The sequence below is a fragment of the Cnephaeus nilssonii genome (genome assembly GCF_951640355.1).
Source record: "Cnephaeus nilssonii genome assembly, chromosome: 20".
NCBI classification, from domain to species: Eukaryota; Metazoa; Chordata; class Mammalia; order Chiroptera; family Vespertilionidae; genus Cnephaeus; species Cnephaeus nilssonii.
In genome coordinates, this window is record NC_137091.1 from 4,174,745 (window position 1) to 4,197,691 (window position 22,947).

The following is a 22,947-nucleotide window of genomic DNA, read 5'->3' on the forward strand; positions in this document are numbered from 1 at the left end:
GACTTTATATGCATACTAGAGGTCCAGTGCATGGATTCATGCACCAGTGGGGTCCCTTAGCCTGGCCTCAGGGACTGGGCCAAAACTAGCAGTCCGACATCCCCCGAAGGGACCTGGATTGTGAGAGGGCACAGGCCAGGCCGAGGGACCCTACCGGTGCACAAATCCGTGCACTGGGCCTCTAGTTATTTTATAAGAAGAGAAAATTAAGATTTAGAAAAGTTAAATAATTTGTTCAAAGTCACACGGATAGTAAGAATAGGGATAGTCCGAGAGATGCAAATCAAAATGACAATGCGGTACCATCTCACACCTGTCAGAATGGCTATCATCAACAAATCAACAAACGACAAGTGCTGGTGAGGATGCAGAGAAAAAGGAACCCTCGTGCACTGCTGGTGGGAATGCAGACTGGTGCAGCCACTGTGGAGAACAGTATGGAGTTTCCTCAAAAAACTGAAAATAGAACTCCCATTTGACCCAGTGATCCCACTTCTAGGAATATATCCCAAGAAACTAGAAACACCAATCAAAAAGGATATATGCACCCCTATGTTCATAGTGGCACAATTCACCATAGCTAAGATTTGGAAATAGCCTAAGTGCCCATCAGCAGGTAAGTGGATTAAAAAACTGTGGTACATCTACACAATGGAATACTATGCTGCGGTAAAAAAGAAGGAATTCTTACCATTTGCAACAGCAAATGGATGGAACTGGAGAGCATTATGCTAAGTGAAATAAGCCAGTCAGAGAAAGATAAATATCACATGATCTCACTCATTTATGGGATACTGTATAATGAACAACATAAACTGATGAACAAAAACAGATCCAGAGACATAGAAGCAACGATCAGACCGTCAACCTCAGAAGGAAGGTAAGGGAGGGTGGGGGTAAAGGGGAGAAATCAACCAAAGGACTTATATGCATGCATATAAGCCTAACCAATAGACACAGACAACAGGGGGGTGAGGGCATGAGTGTGTGTGTGTGGGGGGGGCAATGTGGGGATAAGGACACATGTATAATACCTTAATTAATAAAGACATTTAAAAATAAATAAATAAAAATATGCCCTTGATGGTTTGTCTCAGTGGATACAGCATGGGCCTGTGGTCTGAAAGATCCCGGGTTCAATTCCAGTCAAGGGCACATTCCTGGGTTTCGGGCTTGATCCCCAGTAGAGGGCGTGCAGAAGGCAGTCAATCAATGATTCTTTCTCATCACTGACGTTTCTAACTCTCTCTCCCTCTCCCTTCCTCTCTGAAATCAATAAAAATATATTTAAAAATGAATAAAATAAAAATATATATTACAATGCAAAGGGTAAAAAAAAAGAATAGAGATAGAAATTAATACCTCACTCCAAAGCCTAAAACTCCTAATGTCTAAGGCAACAAATGACCTTGGGAATGCCAAATCCAATGGAAATTTAAAGTTTTATCTACCAACACATAACTAATTACTTTTTCCTTCTCTCCACCATGACTATATTCTTCCGGTTCTTGCTAAACTTTGGCTCCTCTTCCTCCATCTACTCTTAGTATGTTGGTTTTCAGCAAGATTCAGCCCTTGTCAACACTTAAACTTTGGTATTTCTCAAAGTTCTGTCTTCAGCTTTCTTCCCTTTCTCTATACTATCCCTGGGGGATTTAATTTAATCTATTCTTTGTTCTTTTTTCCTATGTGGGATGGTTGATCTTGAGCCTGCAGAGAGCAAGCCGGTCCAAGACTTCTCCAAGTCCACATTTCTTTGCCTCCAATTATTACGTGCCCAAAGACAGGGAACCACAGATACGCCTTTGTAGGAGAAAAATTTAATCAATTCTTACCTACCACTTAAAAGTTAAATATCCCCAAATCTCTTATCTCTAGTCCAGACCTTTTACCCAAGCTTCAGATTCATATAACCATTTATTAGATATATCTATGTGGATATTCCACGGATATCAGAATTTTAAAATGCCCCCAAATGTAAGCCCTCATTTTCCCTAAACCTAGTCTACTAAAACTAAACTATAATATAAATTCAGAAAAGTACACATATCAAGAGTACATAGACCTCAGTGAATTTTCCCCAAATGAACATAAATGTGAACCCAGCTTTCAGATCGAGAAATGAGACATTATTAGTTTCAGAAAATTAGCCTCTCAAGCCTTCTCTTCCAATAACAACCTCATCCTAAGAACAAACAACCATTATAACAGTTGTAGTTACTTGACACAACCTCAGGCACTTTTGCATATGATTTTCAAGGGCAAGGTCAGGGATAACTCTAAATTGGGTAACAGACATATATATTTGATGTATTGCCCTATTTGCTACCCATCTCCAAACCTAAATGCCATTTTTTAGACTAGTTTGTAGATGAGAACAAACTAATAAAAACAAAGTTTAGTTACTTAAATAATAAATTCCCATATATGCACATCAAGACCTGTTAGTACTATTCAATATATTGCTTAAAGTATTTTCTCAGTGTTGGGTAAGCTAAAGGAATTATGTAAAATACACATTCTGATACAGTATCTATATGGCTGTGTTAAGACTCACATCCCAGTGAATAAAAACCTCAATGAAATCAGAAGCAGAGATATTAGCATTTTTTTGTATTTATAAATGACTATGAAGGGGTTACACTGTTTCTAGTGGTATGAAATAATTAAATGAAAATTCTCTGAGGTCCGTAGATTAAACGTTTAAACATTTTTATAGATAAATATAGCCTAAATCTCTAGAAAAGAAATACCAATAAGTACTGCCAAATCAATCCTGAATACCCATTCATTTGGTAGAAAGTGGTAGGTTAGATGCAATTGTTTCCAATATCTTAGATAAACCTTCATTATGAATTATCTTAAAAATGTACTTTAAACAAAAAAAGATAATTTTGTTTCCTATATACTGCATTTTCTTTCAATTTTATTCTATAGGTCTGAAATAGTATATTACTTTATAAACTCATTAATCATTCTTAACCCATGAAAAAGTCTTTTTCAAATCCAAACTTTATAAGAGATCATTCAGATTATAGTAGTTTCCTACTAAACGTGTCAAAGTCTAAAATTTTTACATATGCCCTTTCTGTTCAAAACTGTACATTTCTATGGTAGAAAAAGTTGATTCTAAAATTTCAATTATTGACTGACATAATTCTGAGTCAAATACAGACATATTTTAAAATTTCAGAACTACGATTACTTACATAGAACATTAATTCTTGAAAACAATGAAGTAATATTGGTTTATTTTGAGTTCTAAAATGGCATATAGATGATACCTCAAAGGAGAACAAGAACTATGTTGCTATTGATCAGTAATTCCTAAATGTGTGAGGCAGGCTTTATTAGAAGGGTATCTATTAAAAATACAGATTCCTAATGAGAAAACATCAGAAAGTCTTAAATTGTGAGACATTCTACAAAATAACTGGCTAGTATGCTTCAAACATAGAAAATGCCAAAAAAGATGGAAGAATTATCCCAAATTTGAGTAGTGTAAGCAGACATGACATCAAAATAAATTGTAGGATTCTGAAATGGATGGTGACCAAAACAAACCAGAACTGACAAAATTTGCATGAGGTCTCTAAATAAGTTAATAGGCTTGCATAAGTGTTTATTGCCAGGTTTTGATTACTGTGCCTTGGTTACATATACCAGTAATGTCAGCATTTGAGGAAGCTGGGTGAAAAGCCTAGGGGAGCTGGGATCTGTTTTTGCAAGTCTGAAATTAGTTAAAAGTAAAAAGTAATCAGTTGCCCTAGCCCAGTGGTCGGCAAACTCCTTAGTCAATAGGGCAAAATATCAACAGTACGACGATTGAAATTTCTTTTGAGAGCCAAATTTTTTAAACTTAAACTTCTTCTAACGCCACTTCTTCAAAATAGACTCGCCCAGGCCGTGGTATTTTGTGTTAGAGCCACACTCAAGGGGCCAAAGAGCCGCATGTGGCTTGCGAGCTGCAGTTTGCCGACCACGGCTCTAGCCAGTCTGGCTCAGTGGATAGAGCATTGGACAGCAGCCTCAAGGGTTGAAGGGTGGATTCTGGGTCAAAGGCAGGTATCTCGATTGCAGACTACATCCCTAGCCCCAATCAGGTGCATGCGGGAGGCAACCAATTGATGTCTGTCTCACATTGATGTTTCTCCCACTCCCTCCCACTCTCTCTAAAAATCAATGGAAAATGTCCTCAGGTGAGGATTAATAATAACAAGAAAAAAAGTAGAGTTGTAGGTCCCAGCCTCAGGATACTGATCTAGTAGGTGGGACCCAAGCATTCTTCTAAAAAATCTTTAATGGATTCTCTGATGCTCCACCAGATTTGGGAACCACTTGCCCAGGACAGTTATTGCAGAATACTCTAGAAACAAACGTTCAGGATAAAAAAAAACTGTATTTATAGAACACTTAAAAGATATCAATGTGATTTTGCCTACATTATCTCAATTAATCTCGAGAAACTCTGAACTATGCAAGGCAGGTATTGGCAACACTAAACTAGTAGCAAAACTTCAGCACCAAAAGATGATCTAAACTGACAAAGTTACAAGTTTAGTAAAAGACAATAGGATCTCTTTATTATTCCTTGTCTACTATTTCCAACATATCTTACTGATTTTATATTTAAGTGGATTTTATTTATTTTTAATGAAATTTATTGGGATGACATCCTATCTAATAAAGAGGGAATATGCTAATTGCTGTCACACCCTCACAAAGATGACGGTGCTCACAGCCAATAAGGAGGGAATATGCTAATAGAGTACCACGCCCTCAAAGATGGTGGCGCCCAGTCCTCTCAGCCCTGCTGGGGTGGCAGACATGTGGCACGGTCAGGCCCGCCCCCAGATGGGTCCGGCCACTCCACGCGTCTGCCTCCGGAGTCCCCCAGTCCCATCAGCCCCCAGCCGCCCAGGGCAGGTCCGAGGTGCAGGCAAGCCTCAGATGTTAGCTGCCCAGCCGCCCAGGGCAGGCCCGAGGTGCAGGCAAGCCTTGAATGGCAGCTGCCCAGCCACCCAGGGCCGCCTGAGGCTCAGGTAACCAGGGCCAGCCGAGGCTTGTGCTGCCAGCAGTAGCAACAGCAGAGGTGTGATGGGGGTGTCACCTTCCCCTGATCGCCGGGTCACCTCCTGCTCCTGAGGGCTCCCGGACTGTGAGAGGGACCCCCACTCCAGTGCATGAATTTTCATGCATCGGGACTCTAGTCGGTTACTAAGATTATATAGGTTTCAAGTGTACATTTCTATGATACATGATCTGTATATTGGATTTAAAATCTTATTGATTTTAAAATGAAACTACAGCTCAATCAGTTGATAGATATTGATATCAGTAAACATAGTTTTAACCTTTTGCACTCGGATGTCGAGTGTGACTCGACACGGTTAGCATTAGAATAAAGGAATCGAGAAAAAAGCAAGCAAGTGCAAAGGGTTAATGAATGAAGAAAAATATGAAACTATGTTATCTTTTAGTAAATTATTACGGTTAAAGTTTATCTGCCTATTGAACAACCAGAAATCTCCACTGACCATACAATGACAAATTATAGCGATAAATGTTATCTGAAGGAAATCAGATGATCCAAAAGTAAAAATAAACCAACATATATAAGTAAAATACCAAATTACCAAAGAACAATCGATTCTTCCATCATGAATCACAAAGAGTTTACTATTTAAATTCTAATAAAACATCATTATAAACAAAACTAAAATTTCACAGATACATTCTTCAGATAAACTGATAGTTTGCTATTTCCAGAAATATCACCAAAGCAAAGCAAAAAAGTAATACAGACTATATTAATAATAAAGGCTTTGTGCAAGTTTTGTTTTGTTAAAACATTAAAAAGATCTGTTAGCAAACTTCAGCACCATACAATAATTATACCAGGTGTACCGGTTAATAATGTAGATTTTGTAATCACAGAAAACACGGTAATTTCAGGAGAAACATCAAAAGTGCTTTATTCAAAGTAATGTCCATCGCTGGCTACACATTTTCCCCATCTTTCAGGTAATTTGTGGATACTGTCCCAATAGAACTTTTCTTGTTTTGAGGCAAACCATTCAGAGTCCCAATTTTCCACTTCTTTGTATGTTTTGAAGTGCTGCTCAAAAAGTGCGTGTGCCATCGATCGGAACACGGAACAAGTGGTAATCTGAAGGAGCAAGGTCTGGTGAATATGGCGGGTGGGTTAATACTTCCCAGATAAGATCTTTTAATGTGTCTTTAACTGGTTTTGAAGTGTGTGATGGTGTGTCATCATGAAGCAAAATTACTTTGCCGTGTCTTCTGGCCCATTCTGGTCATTTCACGATCAAAGCGTGGTTCAAACTGATTATTTGTTGACGGTAGCAATCAGTATTAACAGTTTCACCTGGTTTTAGAAGCTCACAATACACCACACCTTCCTGATCCCACCAAACGCAGAGCATTGTCTTCTTTCCAAAGTGATGTGGCCTTGCAGTCGATGCTGATGGTTGACCTGGATCAACCCATGATTCTGTGTGTTTGGGATTCTCAAAATAAATCCACTTTTCATGGCCAGTCACAATTGAATGCAAAAAAACTTTCTTTCGTGCCGATGAAGCAACATTTTACTGATACTTTTCAGTTTTCCATTTGTCTTTCGTTCAGTTGATGTGGCACCCATTTTACTTCCTTTAAAATCTTTCCCATTGCTTGTAAACTATAGGAAATAGTTTGCTGATCAACGTTTAATCTTTCTGCAAGTTGTTTTTGAGATTGACACGCATCTTCATCCAATAATGCTTGTCATTGTTGGTCTTCAAACTTTTTCAGTTGATCTGGACGTCTTAGTCTTTCACATCAAAATCATCACTTTTAAAGCATTTAAACCAGCGTTCACAAGTATCTTGAGATGGAGCATGTTCACCATAAGCTTACTGAAGTATATGATAACTTTCAGCAGCACTTTTCTTCAAAATAAATTAATGAATTAAAACTTCCCTCAAATGCTTTTTTTGGCACAAAATTCGACATTTTTTAGCGTAAAAATATCTATGATGTTAACACCTTCAGAAAATTTGACATATGAAGTTCTGAATCTTGCTGTCAATACAACAAAATAGCACACATATCAAATCGCATATATATCAACATATGTGTAACTCCATCTATTGAAAAAAATCCGCATTATTAACTGGTACACCTGGGATATCAAAACATAGCTTGGTTCAGAAAGCAAAGAGCAATTCCAAACTAAGTTTACATTTGAAATGTTAACTTATATGAGAAGTCTAAAGCACTAGAAAACCTCTTTATACTTGACATCTATATTTGATTGTCAGATGTAATTTATGCACTCATCTATATCCTGCCCACATATTAGTAGAGTCTGCATAATAAGCTGCAGTCTACACAGTATCAATCTGTAATTGCACCCTGTTGATTCTCTGCAAAAATTTGACAAACACTGAATTTTATCAAATTAGTTAATCTGTTGTAATTAATGCATCCAATGAAACATAAGTGAAGGAAACAAGCAAAAATACATGCACATTTATTTTTTTTATATTTTATTGATTTTTTTACAGAGAGGAAGGGAGACGGATAGAGAGTTAGAAACATCGATGAGAGAGAAACATCTATCAGCTGCCTCCTGTACACCCCCTACTGGGGATGTGCCCGCAACCAAGGTACATGCCCTTGACCGGAATCGAACCTGGGACCCTTCAGTCCGCAGGCCGACGCTCTATCCACTGAGCTAAACCGGTTTTGGCTACATGCACATTTTAATTTTTCTTTGCAAGCCAAGTGAAAAACACTGGGGCTATTTTTAAAATTATTAAACATAAACTTTTTCTTTTATTAACACTTAATTTGGTGAGATTGCTCCTGCTTCAGGTTCATTTTAAAATTCCAGCTTAAACTCATTTGGAAAAAAAACAAGTTTTCAAAGGATTTTGTATTTTAGTTAACCTTAAATTTGTGAGATTAACATTGTATTGTAGCTTTGGACAACTTGGACTATAAATTACTTCCTATTTAAGGCTGGACATAATTTTTCTCAAGAAGTTGAAATTACTTAGTTATTTCATACAAAGTTGTTAAGGATAAATCATAGTCAATATATTTATTTATCAGCACTGTTTAACCCTGTTTTAACATTTTATTTTTCAATTACAGTTGACATTCAATATTAGCACAGTTCAATTTTTATTCCTAATAAACATTTCTTCTTAAAAAAATAAAATGGTGTTTATGTTTTTAAAATTATTGACAAATAGGGACATTAAAATCAAATACTTTACATCAGTGCTTCTAGGATACACATTTTCCCACATATTAATATCTATGAAATCAAGATTCACCTAATCATCAACAATATGCCAGTTTTAGTTGGCAATATTTTTTTTCTTATTAACACAAAATTATCCTCTCTAATAAAATGGTAATATGCAAATTAACTATCACTCCGCTACATAAGCCATGCCCACCAGCCAAGCCACGCCCACCAGCCAATCAGGGCGAGTATGCAAATTAACCCAAACCAAGATGGCTACAGCCACAGAGAGAAAGGTTTCCCAGGTAACAGAGGAAGCCAAGCTTTCCATAGCCATTGCAGGCCTAAGCCTCCACTCAAGCTACAAAGTTTCAATTATAGAAGGTAAACAAATTCAAACAAATGGCGGCAGAATGGAGCTTGAGAGAGCAGGCCAGGGTTGCCGGCGGCAACAGGGGAAGCAAAGCTTTGCGCACACCCTGGCCGGGCCCACCCGCTTAAGGCAACAAAGTTTCAATTGTAGAAGGTGAATTAACTGCCACAGAAATGGCTGCCGCCCCGGAGGGAACAGCAGGCTTGGTTCCGCTCCAGGCTACAAAGTTTCAATTGTAGAAGGAAAATAAATTCCAGATACCAGGGCCTCCGCTTGGGTCGCCAGGGGGCGTGGCTGGCCTGCAAACCACCACAGGCCCCTCGCTCAGGCCGCCCCACGCCCCAAGGGAACCCCACCCTGATCCGGGACACCCTTCAGGGCAAACCAGCTGGCCCCCACCCGTGCACCAGGCCTCTATCCTATCTAATAAAAGAGTAATATGCAGATTGATCATCACTGCAACACACAATATAGCTGCCCCCATGTGGTCAAAGATCCTGCCCCCATGTGGACACATGATGGCCACTACAAGATGGCCAGCAGGAGAGGACAGTTGGGAGGCACCCGGCCTGCAAGGGAGGGCAGTTGTGAGGGACCAGGCCTGCAAGGGAGGGCAGTTGGAGGTGATCAACCCTGCAGGAGAGGGCAGTTAGGGGTGACCAGGCTGGCAGAGGAGGAAAGTTGGGGGCAAACAGGCTGGCAGGGGGGCAGTTAAGCATCAACCAGGCTGGCAGCGGAGTGGTTAGGGGGTGATCGGGCTGGCAGGCAGAAGCGGTAAGGGGCAATCAGGAAGGCAGGCAGGCAAGCAGTTGGGAGCCAGCAGTCCTGGATTGTGAAAGGGATGTCCGACTGCCCGTTTAGGCCCGATCCCACCAGGATCGGGCCTAAACGGGCAGTCGGACATCCCTCCAGGAGTCCCAGATTGGAGAGGGTACAGGCTGGGCTGAGGGACAACCCCCCGCCATGCACGAATTTCGTGCACCAGGCTTCTAGTTGTCTTATAATTAATGACATCTTAGATGTAATGAAATAAAGCACATAGTTTACTAATGTTAAATCTTACTAATACATTTTATATAAAAGTATACTTCTTAAAATTGGAACTGTAAACCTTAATTAAATTCATACTAGTAATGTATATATCAATACTTTCTACAGATGAATGTTTTGGATTTTCACTGAGTTTAAGTTCAGGCATTAGGAATGAAATCAATGAAACATTTTATCTGCTAGGAATTTAAAAATTATAGAACGTACAGAGACTACTAATGACATATGATTTATTAAAAATACATAATACATTTATACACATATTTTTCAAACTGCTTTATCATAGGCCAAGAAACAATGAAATAAGTACTACATTTATAGTTTATCTAAACAAATACTAAATTCCTATTATCTTGAGTACTTGCAATCAGGATCTCATTTATCACTTTATTAACATAAACTACAAAGTGGTTCCACTTTCTGAATTCATCTGATTTCCCCCTCAGATTTTATTTCTATTATTTCCCCTTATATTTTATTTAGACGTAAATGCCCCTCTAGAGATGTGCATTTGAATATACATGTTAGTTTTTTGTTGTTGTTGTTTTTGTGTTTTTTTTTACATGTTAGTTTTTTTAATAAATATACATATACATATGATGGTAGCTAATTAATAAATGTTATTTTCCTTCTAGGGGGTCCAAAAAGACTATAGCAAAAAAAAGGGATAATATAATTGAGATTATTCAATTTTTCACTGTTTTTCTTTAAAACATGACATTGTTAAATATCTACTTGAGCTTGATAAACATTTCCTAATTTAGATGTTTCTGCTTTAACTAAAGAGAAAAGCTACTTCTAGCATCTGATAACTAGCATTCCTAAAACAAACAGAATAATTATCAAATTCAAAGAAAGTTTAGTTATGAAGGACTTTTACAGATTAAATGTATGCCAAGATATGAAGACATTACAATAGAAAAGGGTTGTTTCTGGTCCTACCTCTTTGTTTACACCTGCCACTTCCATTTCAACCTACACCCTTTCATATAACCATGGGCAACTCTTTCAAACTCAGGCTTATTCCAAACAAAATTTACCTGTCCTAGGCTGGATCCCCAGTGTGGGGTGTGCAGGAGGCAGCCATCTAATGATTCTCTCTCATCATTGATGTTTCCACCTCTCTCTCTTTCCCTTCCTCTCTGAAATCAATAAAAAACATTTTTTTTTTTAACTTACCGGTCCTAAATGCTACTCTAGCTAACCTGACAGAGAGACATGCTCATATGGAAAAAACCATTAAAAAGTTAACCTATTCTCCTAGCAACTGTTTTTGTTTTTGACTGTTGTTTTGTTTTTTTTTTAACTGATCTTATTTAGGTACAGAGCCTAATGGAAAGAAAACCTAGGCAGGTGAGTGCAAGTTTAGGTTGGAATGAAGGGTGTGGCTCCTGACCCTGTTTTCCTTCAACAGCTATCTGCTATGTATGTTTTCAGGAAATAACAATAGCTAACATTTATTACATAAATCCCAGGTACTGTTCTGTTTGCTTTAAATGTTATTAAATCATTTTATCCTCAAAATAATACAACAAGGCAAGTACTATCATTATCCCCATTTTATGTGTAAGAAAACTAAAGGTTGAAGAGATTAAGTATTTGTTAAGTCATGCTGCTTGTAAGTGACAAAACTGGAATTTGAACAAATGCAACTGGTTCCAAAGCCAAAGAATTTGAGCACATTATCATATTGCATGCCTAATCTAACTCACAGAACTGCTGTCAAGATTAAATTAAATTATGTCAAAGTGCTCTGGAAAGGACACTCTACTCCTTGTATGGTTAAAACATTAATCTCTAAGTGTCAAAAATAATAAAAAGATTCCAAGTACACTAGCAAGCACAGGCAGTATTGGTTTTTTTCAGATGAGTCTTCCTAGAGTACATAAAATCAAACATATTGGTTAAATAAACACCAACACTGACTATGCATCAACCATACTTACTGTTTACAAATTTACTTTTAAAATTTATATTTCACATTATTAATGGTTATTCTAAAATGTATTCCCTTCAATTTTATCTGATATCAATCATTTGATATTACCAACAGCTCAATTCATTCAAAACGAATGGGAAAACAACATTTTATTTTTTATTTATTTTTAAAAATAATATATTTTATTGATTTTTTTACAGAAAGGAAGGGAGAGGGATAGAGAGTTAGAAACATCGATGAGAGAGAAACATCGATCAGCCGCCTCCTGCACACCCCCTACTGGGGATGTGCTTGAAACCAAGGCACATGCCCTTGACCGGAATCGAACCTAGGACCTTCCAGTCCGAAGGCCGACGCTCTATCCACTGAGCCAAACCGGTTTCAGCGGGAAAACAACATTTTATAAGAAAATGTTTAATATAGCATAAAATGCTATTAATTAAAATGATGTAACCAAGGCTATTTAAATGACTCTCCGCATAAAAATGTAAAACTCGGCAAGTTCAAAATTATAAAATATAGTAGTTTATTGGAAAGCACAGAAATGATATACTTCAATTGACTAATATAGCAACTCTAGATTGTATATGAATTTCATTTCCAACTATATATTTTCCTCTAAAATGAAAATAATCATTGGCTTTGATAGTTTTACTCTTAACAGCTTAATAACAATATATATGCAAGCTTCAATTTTACTTACCTGCCTACAATTTATAAATTCCTCTATCAAAAAGTTCTATACTCTCATCATCACTTGTATTATTTCATTTTATTTTTTCCAGTTTCCTTGCATTATAGTGTCTGTTACTGGTTTTTAAGAGCTTGTTTATGACTAAAGATGTTAACCAATTCTTAATAAGTCGTATACTCTCAACAGTACTTTTTAGCAACTACTCAGTATCTATCCAGTACAATTATCAGCTTATGTTTTCAAGAATGTTATCTGTAAAAACAAGTACTAAATTAATACCGCACAATATTAAAATAATTTATTGTTAATCTCTTTGAACAAAAATATAAACACTCAACTGCAATAAATTATTGTTCCTTACCATATCATTTCATATCTTTCAAAAAATCCAAATTTTTCTATTATAATTTAATTATTTCTAATTTCCTCTAACGTACCTTGTTTTTTCTTGAGCCCAGTTCACTTCTGGTATCTTTTGTCGCTAGCTACCCCCATCCCCCACATTTAAACTTGCTATAACTTTTCAAGTTTTTCTACAAATTTCCTCATTTTATGTGTTGTTTTTAAATATCCTTTCAAAAAAAGTACACAAGTTTATCCATATCTCTGACTTTAATTATGTTAACTTTCAATACATTAAAGGCTTAAAATATGAGGTTTCGTAAAGTAATATTGGAAAAATAAGATACTTTCATACCAAAACCTCTAAGTATGAAAGTAGTAGAAAGTTATTTTTAAAATTTTATTTAAGCTATCTGCAAATAAAATATAAAATCAATAATATTAATTATTACTCTATTATTGCAAGAGAGCATATATTATTTAATGGTTTGGACTGAAAGGGCCTAACAATATAATTCAATTTGGTGGCTACATTTAAAATGCCGAGAATTAATTTGTTTTAAAAAAACTGTATTAGTTCTAAATATTTACATAATGTATCAATATCTTCTTAAGCAAATGAAGATTTTCATAATAAGAGAATTATTTACTGGGTACTTTCTTGTGTTGGGAAAAAAGTAAAAAAAGTAAATACTTTTCATATAAAACGTACAGAAATGACCAAATGTTCTGCAAAAACAATTCTAAACTATACTGACCTTAGGTTGTTTTTATCCTTGCATCTAAAACAACCATACATATAAAACAAATAATACTACATTTTATTTTTTGAAAATGTATTAGATAATTTGTCAAATAAAAATGCCTAGGATTAATATATCCTCCTAGAGCAATTCTTTGTCCTTGTATTTTTCTTGGAGCATTAATCCTCACCTGGTCTCTTGATTGCATGGATTAAATCAGAAAGATTGTAAGAGCCAAAGGGCTGCGTACTGTTGATTAAAAGTCTTAGTTTTCATGCCATTCCATTTAGTCAAAGGTTATGAGAAAATTTTGTATTTCATGTTTCCGAAGTATAAGGTGCCCAATGGAGTATGACTAAGAGCTTAAAAGATCTTAATGAAGAATTTTAATGCATGTTCTGTAAAGAAAGTAAATTTGAAACTGGAACAGCAATATGGGTTTAGTTTTGTTTTTCTTTTTCTGTTTTATATAGAAATATTTTCCTTTAAAATTCCTTTTACTAATATTAACTTAAAAAAAAAAGCTATGTTCACAGGATGATAAAATTTAGTAGATCCTGGAATATTACCTAATTCAGTAAAAAAAAGCAACAGTTTACATAGTCTCTAACAACTGAAAACTCCAAAGTGGGAGAAAACTCATCACACGCACATCAAAGGAATTAAATTTGATTCTTAACCAACTTACCCAATTTTTGACTTCTCTTTTAACTTAGAACAAGTTCTTGCTTTTTTGCTCTCTTTGTCCTTTGGCTTGGCTTTCATCCTTCTGCTTCTCCTCTCCTCTCTTCCTTCAACTGAAGCACTAGGAAAGTTCTCAGGGCTCATGACTCGTGGAATATTGCGCTCCCCACGCTCCTTTGCTTTGGCTATGGCCTCTGATATTATACGATTGGCCTTTTCTTGCTTGCTTTCTGATTCCACCTTTTTTCTCTGCTTCTTCTCGGACATGATCCTCACCTGGGTATTCTGCAACTTAGTGTATGTCCCAGAACCATCATTCTTCTTGGAAGACGGAGGCTAGAGAAACCAAAATATTATTTATACAACATACCAGAGTACATTAAAAAAAATGAACATAAATATCTGAGTATTTTAAATTAGGCTTAAAGAAGTAACAAACATGAGCAAATATGTGAGTGTTACAAATTGAAAATTAAAACATTTTGCTAGTCTAGAAATTAGTGTACGTATGAAATAAAAAGCTCAACTAGTGCTTTTAAAAATGAAGGTTAAAGACGGATAATACAGATTCACTTATATTTTCATAGCATTCTTGATTAGTTGATTCAAATTTTACCATGTAAATATTTTATACATTTGACATTTTTTAAAAAAGGTCTTTTCTTTCTTCTTCATTCCAGAACTCTGAAAATTATTAATATATTTAAATTAGCAATTTTAACACAGAATGGCCACTCCTATTATAATTGTTAGAAAAATAAAGCCTCTGGTTTATAAGAAACTAGAACTAGACCCTGAAACATTGAAATAATTTTAATGTGCAATAGGCAGCAACATAGCTAGTTAGTAAACATTCCCATACTTAAAATTAGAGAAAGTTTTAGTTTTTCCATGGAAGAGTTAAAATGTGTCCTCCCCCCCCCCCCCCCGCCTTTCTATATCACAATTATTTTGCTCAAGCAATTCTGGAAAAAAACACACAAGTTTTATAGTTTTATGTTAAAATTATTAATATTTAGCAATATCACAGGAAGCAGATCAACAGCATTTTTAAAAGAATATCCTGTTTAAACACACATTCATCCACATATAGATCACAGTTTTGTTATGTTCTTACCCGTAAACATGCCTCTGACTATAGCAAAGGAAAAAACCACCAGGAATTTCCAAACACATTTTCATGCTGATTCCAGTGGGCTTCACTGGATATCTTTTCTATACCTGCCTCATCAAAGGTTTCATCTCAGTGCTGCGGCACTGGGAGAGGAAGGAAGGCTTAGAATCGCTCACTAAAATGCCACCTTAAGGCCTACAGGCTATAACAAATAACCAAGACTCGAGAAAACAGCAACAAGCTCAAGATGGCGATGCAGTACGACTCCCGCAGCAGCAGCCAGTAATAAGGAAGGTTATTCAATCCCATTAGCCTTTTAGCCCAAAGAACCCCTCCTCCTCCCACTCATTCAGGCTTTCACTTACCCTTCCTCTTGGCCTCTTCACTGAAGACATTTTTGGCGTCAGACAAAGGCTTGCCCTCTGCTTTTTCACCACCCCAGGCAGTGCTCAAGAAAAAAGCATTGAAAGAAGATTCCTAAATGGCCTATTTAGCAAGCTGCAACCAAGAGGTGCACAACCCTCCACAAATACACATTGTGACTGATCAACACATTTCTGCCTTAGCAAGTTTATCTCCACTGTTCATCCTATTTAGATATGAAAAGGCTGTAAAGTCCTCCTGAAAAGCTGAGTTCCCTCAATAGCTATAAGCAGATAGCCAGATTCCAACAAAGCACAGAAAGAAATGCATGCACAAAGCATCAAAATGCATCAGCATGAATATTAGAGATGTCGTTAAAAATACTGACTCCTTCTGCGGAAGTAGGCCAGCAGATGGTGCTACCAGTTATTATTCCATTAGACTCTGCAATTTAACCCCCAATGGACTGTTCTTCCCTCCATGTAACACATTAACTCTCACGCTGCCATTTCCTGCAGCCAAGTTTTTAAAAATATACATTAAAAACCTGACTTTTAAAAATCACCTGAAAACTGAAATGATGGTTAAATAGCTTTATGTAGCTATCGGTATTAAAAAACAAAACCCAATGCAATTTTTACTGGAGAAAAACACTTTTCCGCATGATACCCTAAAATATTTCAAATATAGAAATAGCTGAAGGCAAACAAAGGGTTAAAGAGCAGGTCATGCAAATGAACACATAGCAAGTGACTTCTCTTTAAGAAATTAGATAAGGTCTCTTATGATTCTTCTAACAATAAGCTAAAAATGCTATTTTCAAAATAGAGAAATTAAGCTATTTTCATTTAAATTCTAAAAAGAATTTTAAAGTGAACACACCAGAGTTGTCTATAAAGAATTACTAACCACAATTAAATTTTTCCTTAAATGTGAACACATTAATTTTCCTAAAATAAAAATATAAAATCTTCCTAACCTTTACCCCTCATATTCCATTTTAATTGCATTGCTGAGTTTTTCAAATAAATTTTTAATTGTAGTTCCTTGCTAAAAACAAGTAGCAAGTCCACCTGAATTTGTTCATCAGTACAACTTTTCCTTCCATAAAAATTTGAGACTATTTTAGTAAGCAGTGTCCTTAAGTAGCTAAAACATAATTTTCATTGCTTAAAACTTAAGTTTACCTCTTTCATTGATACTAATATTTCTCATTTGGTCGTGGCAAGTCATCTGTTACCTCTATCAAAGAATCCTTTTTAAATTTTTTTCATTTTAGGCATCGGAAAGTCTCATAACAGAGTAACATTATATGAACTGTCCTAGAAAGACGAATCTGGACAGCAGGAGAGAAAATTAAAGGCAGAGGACTGACTACTAATGGCAAGGACAGGTTCTGAATGACCCGAGAGGTCATCTATGTAAAAATCACAATGACCAAATAATAAGGGCCAATTCTTACCAAGTGCTTATTTTATTAAGTGCCAGGCACTATTCTAAGCATTTTGCATGTAATAACTAATTTAGTCCTGAATGATAATAGGGGTATAGTGACAATGCAGTAGCAAATAGGAGACATACTCCTAGAGCAGAATTACAAAATGATAGAACAAAACTAAGAGCAAAGAATTTTAAAAATCATAACAATAACAAGAGATAACACTTGTTTAGTCCTTACTTTGTGCCAGGCACTATTACTAATATTACATATATAGTAGCTCAATTAATCTTCGAAACAATTAGTCGTGAGAGATGGACTACTGTTATCCTCATTTGATAGCTGAGGATACTGAGGCATAGAGAAGTGACTTGCCCAAGATCACACAGCTACTCAATGATTGAGCAGGGATTAAAAGGCAGAGACAGCCCTAGCTGGTTTGGCTCAGTGGATAGAGCGTGAACCTGTGGACTGAAAGGTCCCGGGTTCAATTCCAGTCAAGGGCAAATGCCAGCGTTGCGGGCTCAATCCCCAGTAGGGGGCATGCAGGAGGCAGCCAGTCAACGATTCTCTCTCATCATTGATGTTTCCATCTCTCTCTCTACCTCTCCCTTCCTCCCTGAAATCAATAAAAATCCTATCTAATAGAGGGAATATGCTAATTGACCATCACAAAGATGGCTTCACCCACAGCTGAGGCCAAGTTCCCATAATGAGCCTTAACGAGCAATCAGCAGGGACCTGAGGCTACGCCCTCCCACGCCCCCCTGGGGCTTGACAGGGGACCTCAGGTCCTGCCCTCCACCCCGGCCCCAGGCCGGGGAACCTCATATTGCACCCCCCGCCCAGTAGGGCTTCACAAGGGACCTCAGGCCGCGCCCCCCGCCCCATCACCAAGCCAGGAGACCGGAGGCTGCGCCCCCCCTGCCTGGCTGGCCTTGACAGGGGACCTCAGGCCATGCTCCCTACCCAGCGGGGCTTGACGGGGGACCTCAAGGTGCACCCCCAGTGCTGGGTCAGGGGAACTCAGGCCGCACCCCCACTCAGCGGGGCTTGATGGGGGACCTCAGGCCATGCCCCCCACTCAGCAGGGCTCGAGAGGGGATCTCAGACCGTGTCTCCCACCTGGCGGGGCTTGATGGAGGACCTCAAGGCACGCTCCCTGCCCCGGTCTGGGCTGGGGGACTTCAGGCCACACCCCCCGTCCTGGTGCCAGGCCAGGGGACCTAAGGCTATGCCCCCTGCCCAGCAGGGCTTGACAAGGGTGGGACTGGCCAGGTCTGGATCTAGCGCAATGGGGAGGGGGGGTGGCCAGGTCTGTGTCTCAAGCGATTTTGAGGTGCATATGGGTGGGTGGGGACTTGGCTCTGGGTCCCATGGTGTACCCCAGACTCTGACAGGAGGAAGGTTTTCATATACATTTTACTAATTTTCTTTCATCTCTGACACTTCTATTATAGAGAAAGGGCAAATAGCAATATTAAATTATTTCCTCTAATTAATCCCCTTTTAATGTGCACGAATTTCGTGCACTGGGTCACTTGTATATTAAAAAAGGCAGAGACAGCTTCATTATGAAAAGCATGCTCTTAACCACTATATCGTATTTGGTTCAAATACCATAATTTAGAGCAGTGGTTCTCAACCTTTCTAATGCCAAGACCCTTTAACCCTTTGCACTCGCTTGCTTTTTTCTCGATTCCTTTATTCTAATGCTAACCGTGTCAAGTCACACTCAACATCCGAGTGCAAAAGGTTAATACATTTCCTCATGTTGTGGTGACCCTCAACCATAAAATTATTTTCGTTGCTACTTCATAACTGTAATTTTGCTACTGTTATGAATCGTAATGTAAATATCTGTGATTTCCAATGGTCTTAGGCTTTACAGCAGCAGTTCTCAACCTGTGGGTCGCGACAGATATTTACATTATGATTGTAATGTAAAAATCACAGATATTTACATTACAATTCATAACAGTAGCAAAATTATAGTTATGAAGTAGCAACGAAAATAATTTTATGGTTGGGGGTCACCACAACATGAGGAACTGTATTAAAGGGTCTTGGCATTAGAAAGGTTGAGAACCACTGATTTAGAGGAACTAGTTTGAACACAGAAAAAAGTGACTTTCTCAAAATTGCAAAGAAACTAGCAATAAAGCTAGGATGAAATTTAGGTCTTATCACTGCCCTTTCCAAGATGTAGAAAGCAACTAGATATGGAGGGGTAGGGCTGAAGAGCAGGGAGAGTCAATATTTGGTTTCTAGAATAAGTAACTGGTACAGAAGGCAAAAGAAATAGGAAATTTAGTTGATAAAGGGTGTGCATGTGTGTGTGACAAGTTTAATTATTTTACACTGAATTTGAAATGAAGAGCTCCAGTAACTGGAAATTTAGAATTGGATTCTCAGAGAGGACAGGTCTAGAATACCAGATATGGAATCTTCTGCTGTTTTCTTTCAATACCCTTAACTCATTGACATGATCCACAAAACATTGTTTTGATTTCTAAAATATCTCATTTCTGTAAAGCTTTCCAATAGATTCTATTATTTTACTCAAAATCTAAATGACTTAACATTAAATCTTAATCATAGACAACAGGGAATCTATGATTAAATATTCTTCTATTAGAATACAATATTTTAAAACTATATTCCCACAGATCAATATTGAGGTGTTAACTAAACATTTTCAATTCACACATACATTCAACATACAAAAGGGTAGCTGCTAGACTTTTTTCAATGTTATATTTTTTCTCCCTTTACTGTATATAAGCACTACTCAAATTCTGTCGACTACTTAACTGTATTTAGTTTTGTTTTCTCCTTAGTCCCAACAGTCCTGCTGTATTAAGTTTCCAATTATTACATTGTAGTTAGTTAGGAAAATATTCTCTCTTATCCACAGAAAATATACACTAAAGTCTTTGAGGGTGACAGAACATCAGCCTTGTACTTTACAAGTATTTACCAAATGAAAGAATTTTTTTTTATTTCAGTTGTGATTTTTTCTGTAAAGTTGTCAAGTCTCAAAATACCAGTTTTTTAAAAATTAAAAATAAAGGCAAAGGACTTTGTCCCAAAGAACTTATATGCTAAATAAGAAAAAATATTAAAGAAGATAAAGACATATATTAATATCATCTCCAAAATTTCTAAGAAAAAGAAATTATAGCAAAACATAAGGTGATATCTTGTGATATGTTAATTATTTTGATAGCAATTGGAAGGAATATATGAAAGACCCGGAGACATTATAATATTGGAGAAACTCAAGGATTTATGGTATGAGTGTTTTTCAAACCACAGGTCATGACCTAAAAGCAAGACATGATATAAATTTAGTGTGGTCAGACTAACATTAAAAAATGAAATAGACGAGAATGAAAAAAGATGGTGTCTAACCTTTATGAATGTTAACTCTTACAAAATCAGAAAGTTTTCATACCACCTGTTATCTTCTTTCCCTTTGTGAAAGAATGAAGCAAAGAGATTTTGGCAAGAAACCAGAGGTGTTAAAATCTGAGGGGGGACTCAGGTCTCTTCGCTCTTGGTGGAATAATTTTCCCAAATACTCTACCCCCACACTTGGGAATTCATCAATTTTAAATATTTTAGTTGTATACAAATACTAAAAATTATTGAATTAGCAGTGTGTGGACTTTAAGGGGAAATTACAAACTTCAAAAAAGAAGGAGAGAATGATCACATGGCTGCTATACATCTACTATGGAGAGCACAGCTTCCCCTCTTGGGGAAAAAGTAGATAGAAAAATAAAAGTTCTATTTCACATATTTTAAAATATGAAGGAATAAAAGGTCTCAAATAATGAAAATAAGTATAGTCCTATCTAATAAAAGAATAATATGCAGATTGATCATCACTGCAACACACAATATAGCTGCCCCCATGTGGTCAAAGATCCTGTCCCCATGTGGACACAAGATGGCCAGCAGGAGAGGACAGTTGGGAGGCACCCGGCTTACAAGGGAGGGCAGTTGGAGGTGATCAACCCTGCAGGAGAGGGCAATTATGGGTAACCAGGCCGGCAGAGGAGGGAAGTTGGGGGCAAACAGGCTGGCAGCAGAGTGGTTAGGGGGTGATCAAGCTGGCAGGCAGAAGCGGTTAGGGGCAATCAAGAAGGCAGGCAGGCAAGCAGTTGGGAGCCAACAGTCCTGGATTGTGAGAGGGATGTCCGACTGCCCGTGGGATCGGGCCTAAACGGGCAGTCGGACATCTCTTGAGGGGTCCCATATTAGAGAGGGTACAGGCTGGGCTGAGGGACAACCCCCCTCCGTGCACGAATTTTGTGCACCGGGCCTCTAGTTCCTTAATAAGAATAAAACACAGAACAAGGAGTTTTCAACAACATAGATAAAACTGCACTGTAGCTAAACATCTTTCAAGCTTTCTCAGGAGACAGGACTCTCAGACTTCAGGCCTGGAGGACCAGGAGGATGGAGTTCCATTAGAAGAGAATGTAAAACAGGAAAGACACAGCAAGCCTTGAACACACAATGCAGAGAAAGTAACAGAAGAAAACCACTAGTGAAACCCCAAAACTAGAAGTTTAGGGAGCTAGCAGATGAAGAGGAGCTAATGAGGAAAACAAAAAGAAACTACAAGATGAGGATCAGGAAAAAGTGGTGACAGGAAAGGGTTAAGCGCTCTGCAGTCAAAAGCAAAGTATCTCAAAGTAATGTGATATTATAAAGCTAACTTACAAGGCATTTTAGTTCCCTTAAACTGTTTATGGTAAGCCAGTGCGCTAGCTTTTAATCTTCTCAAGAAGGATCATAATTATCTAGTTAAAAATTCACATTAAACAAGTCTTCCAAAAACAAGAAATTTGTAGTTAATCTCGGTAATGTGTCAAACATTAGTGTGGTGAATTCTTTTGTTTTTTATTTATTGCGCATGATTTCCCGAGCCCCTCCACCCCCCACAAGCTACCAATAAAGACTTGCTTTTAAAGAGAAAAGGGGCAAAAACTGATTCAAGAGTGTATTATAAATCTGTCAGAATTCTTCTGAGTTTTACTCTTAGATTTGCTTTCAGAGTTTTTGATGGAAGTGAAGCAATAATTTTTTTTCATATTCTTCACATCTGTAAACTGCCATGTTCACAATAAATGGCTTATTTTCATCTTGTGACTTGTGTAGTACACAGGTTTCTACTTGTAGCTAACCATGACATTAATTTTTTAAGTATCATAAATCTTGAAACTTACATTAAAAAGGTAATACTATGAAAAGTATTGCTTTATCTTAATCATCCACAGAGCAGGTTAGGCAAATAGTGTATTCTCATAAAAGTTCTGTATTTTTAAAAATAAAATTTATTACATGACTTACAGGAAACACAGAGAGAGAAATGAATGTGTTGTAATCCACAACATCCAGAATGTGGGAAACTCTGTAAGTGGCTCTGTTTCTTCAGCAAAAAAAATGTAAGAAACAAAACAAAGAAGGGTTCAGAACTATAGATTAAAAGATACTTAAGACTAAGTGTGAAGGAAGATCCAAGATGGCGGCGTAGGTAAACATTTTAACTGCTGCCGTCCACAACAATTTCGTAACTACAACTAAGAGACAAAACGTTTATCGCCCAGAACCACGGGAAAAGCTGGCTAACTGGAGGCTCTACAACTAGACAGAAAGAGAAAAGAGCATTCAGGGCACAGACGCTGAATAACTGAGGTACGGGGGCGCGCACGGGATACGAGCTGGTGGCAGAGCCCGGTTGGCGAGCTGGCGGCGGAGCCCGGTTGGCAGCGGGCGTTGCTTTCTTCGGCCCGAAGAGAGACAAGCTCCCGATCTCTCTGAAATCCATTTTCTGAGGAGAAACTGGGCTGTCTGCCATCGGGTTAGAAAGTGAGGGTGGCTTGCTTGCAGAGCTGCGCGCAAGAATAACCGTTTGCTGTGCTGGGGCGCGAGACGT

General features: G+C 37.6%; 1 protein-coding gene across 8 annotated transcripts in view; it reads right to left on the reverse strand.

Annotated features, from left to right (window-relative positions):
• CHD9 (chromodomain helicase DNA binding protein 9) overlaps positions 1-22,947 on the reverse strand; it is a gene marked incomplete at its 5' end in the record, with an annotated part of 133,666 nt that overhangs the window by 78,182 nt on the left and 32,537 nt on the right. For 5 of the 8 annotated variants that reach the window (XM_079759876.1, XM_079759875.1, XM_079759873.1 and 2 more), the window contains one exon: positions 14,087-14,418. In XM_079759876.1, coding sequence (XP_079616002.1) covers positions 14,087-14,418 — 332 coding nt within the window. Of the gene's footprint in view, positions 1-14,086; positions 14,419-15,199; positions 15,473-15,561; positions 16,064-22,947 lie in introns of those variants that run through there. The other 3 variants (XM_079759878.1, XM_079759877.1, XM_079759879.1) reach the window with 3 other exon arrangements.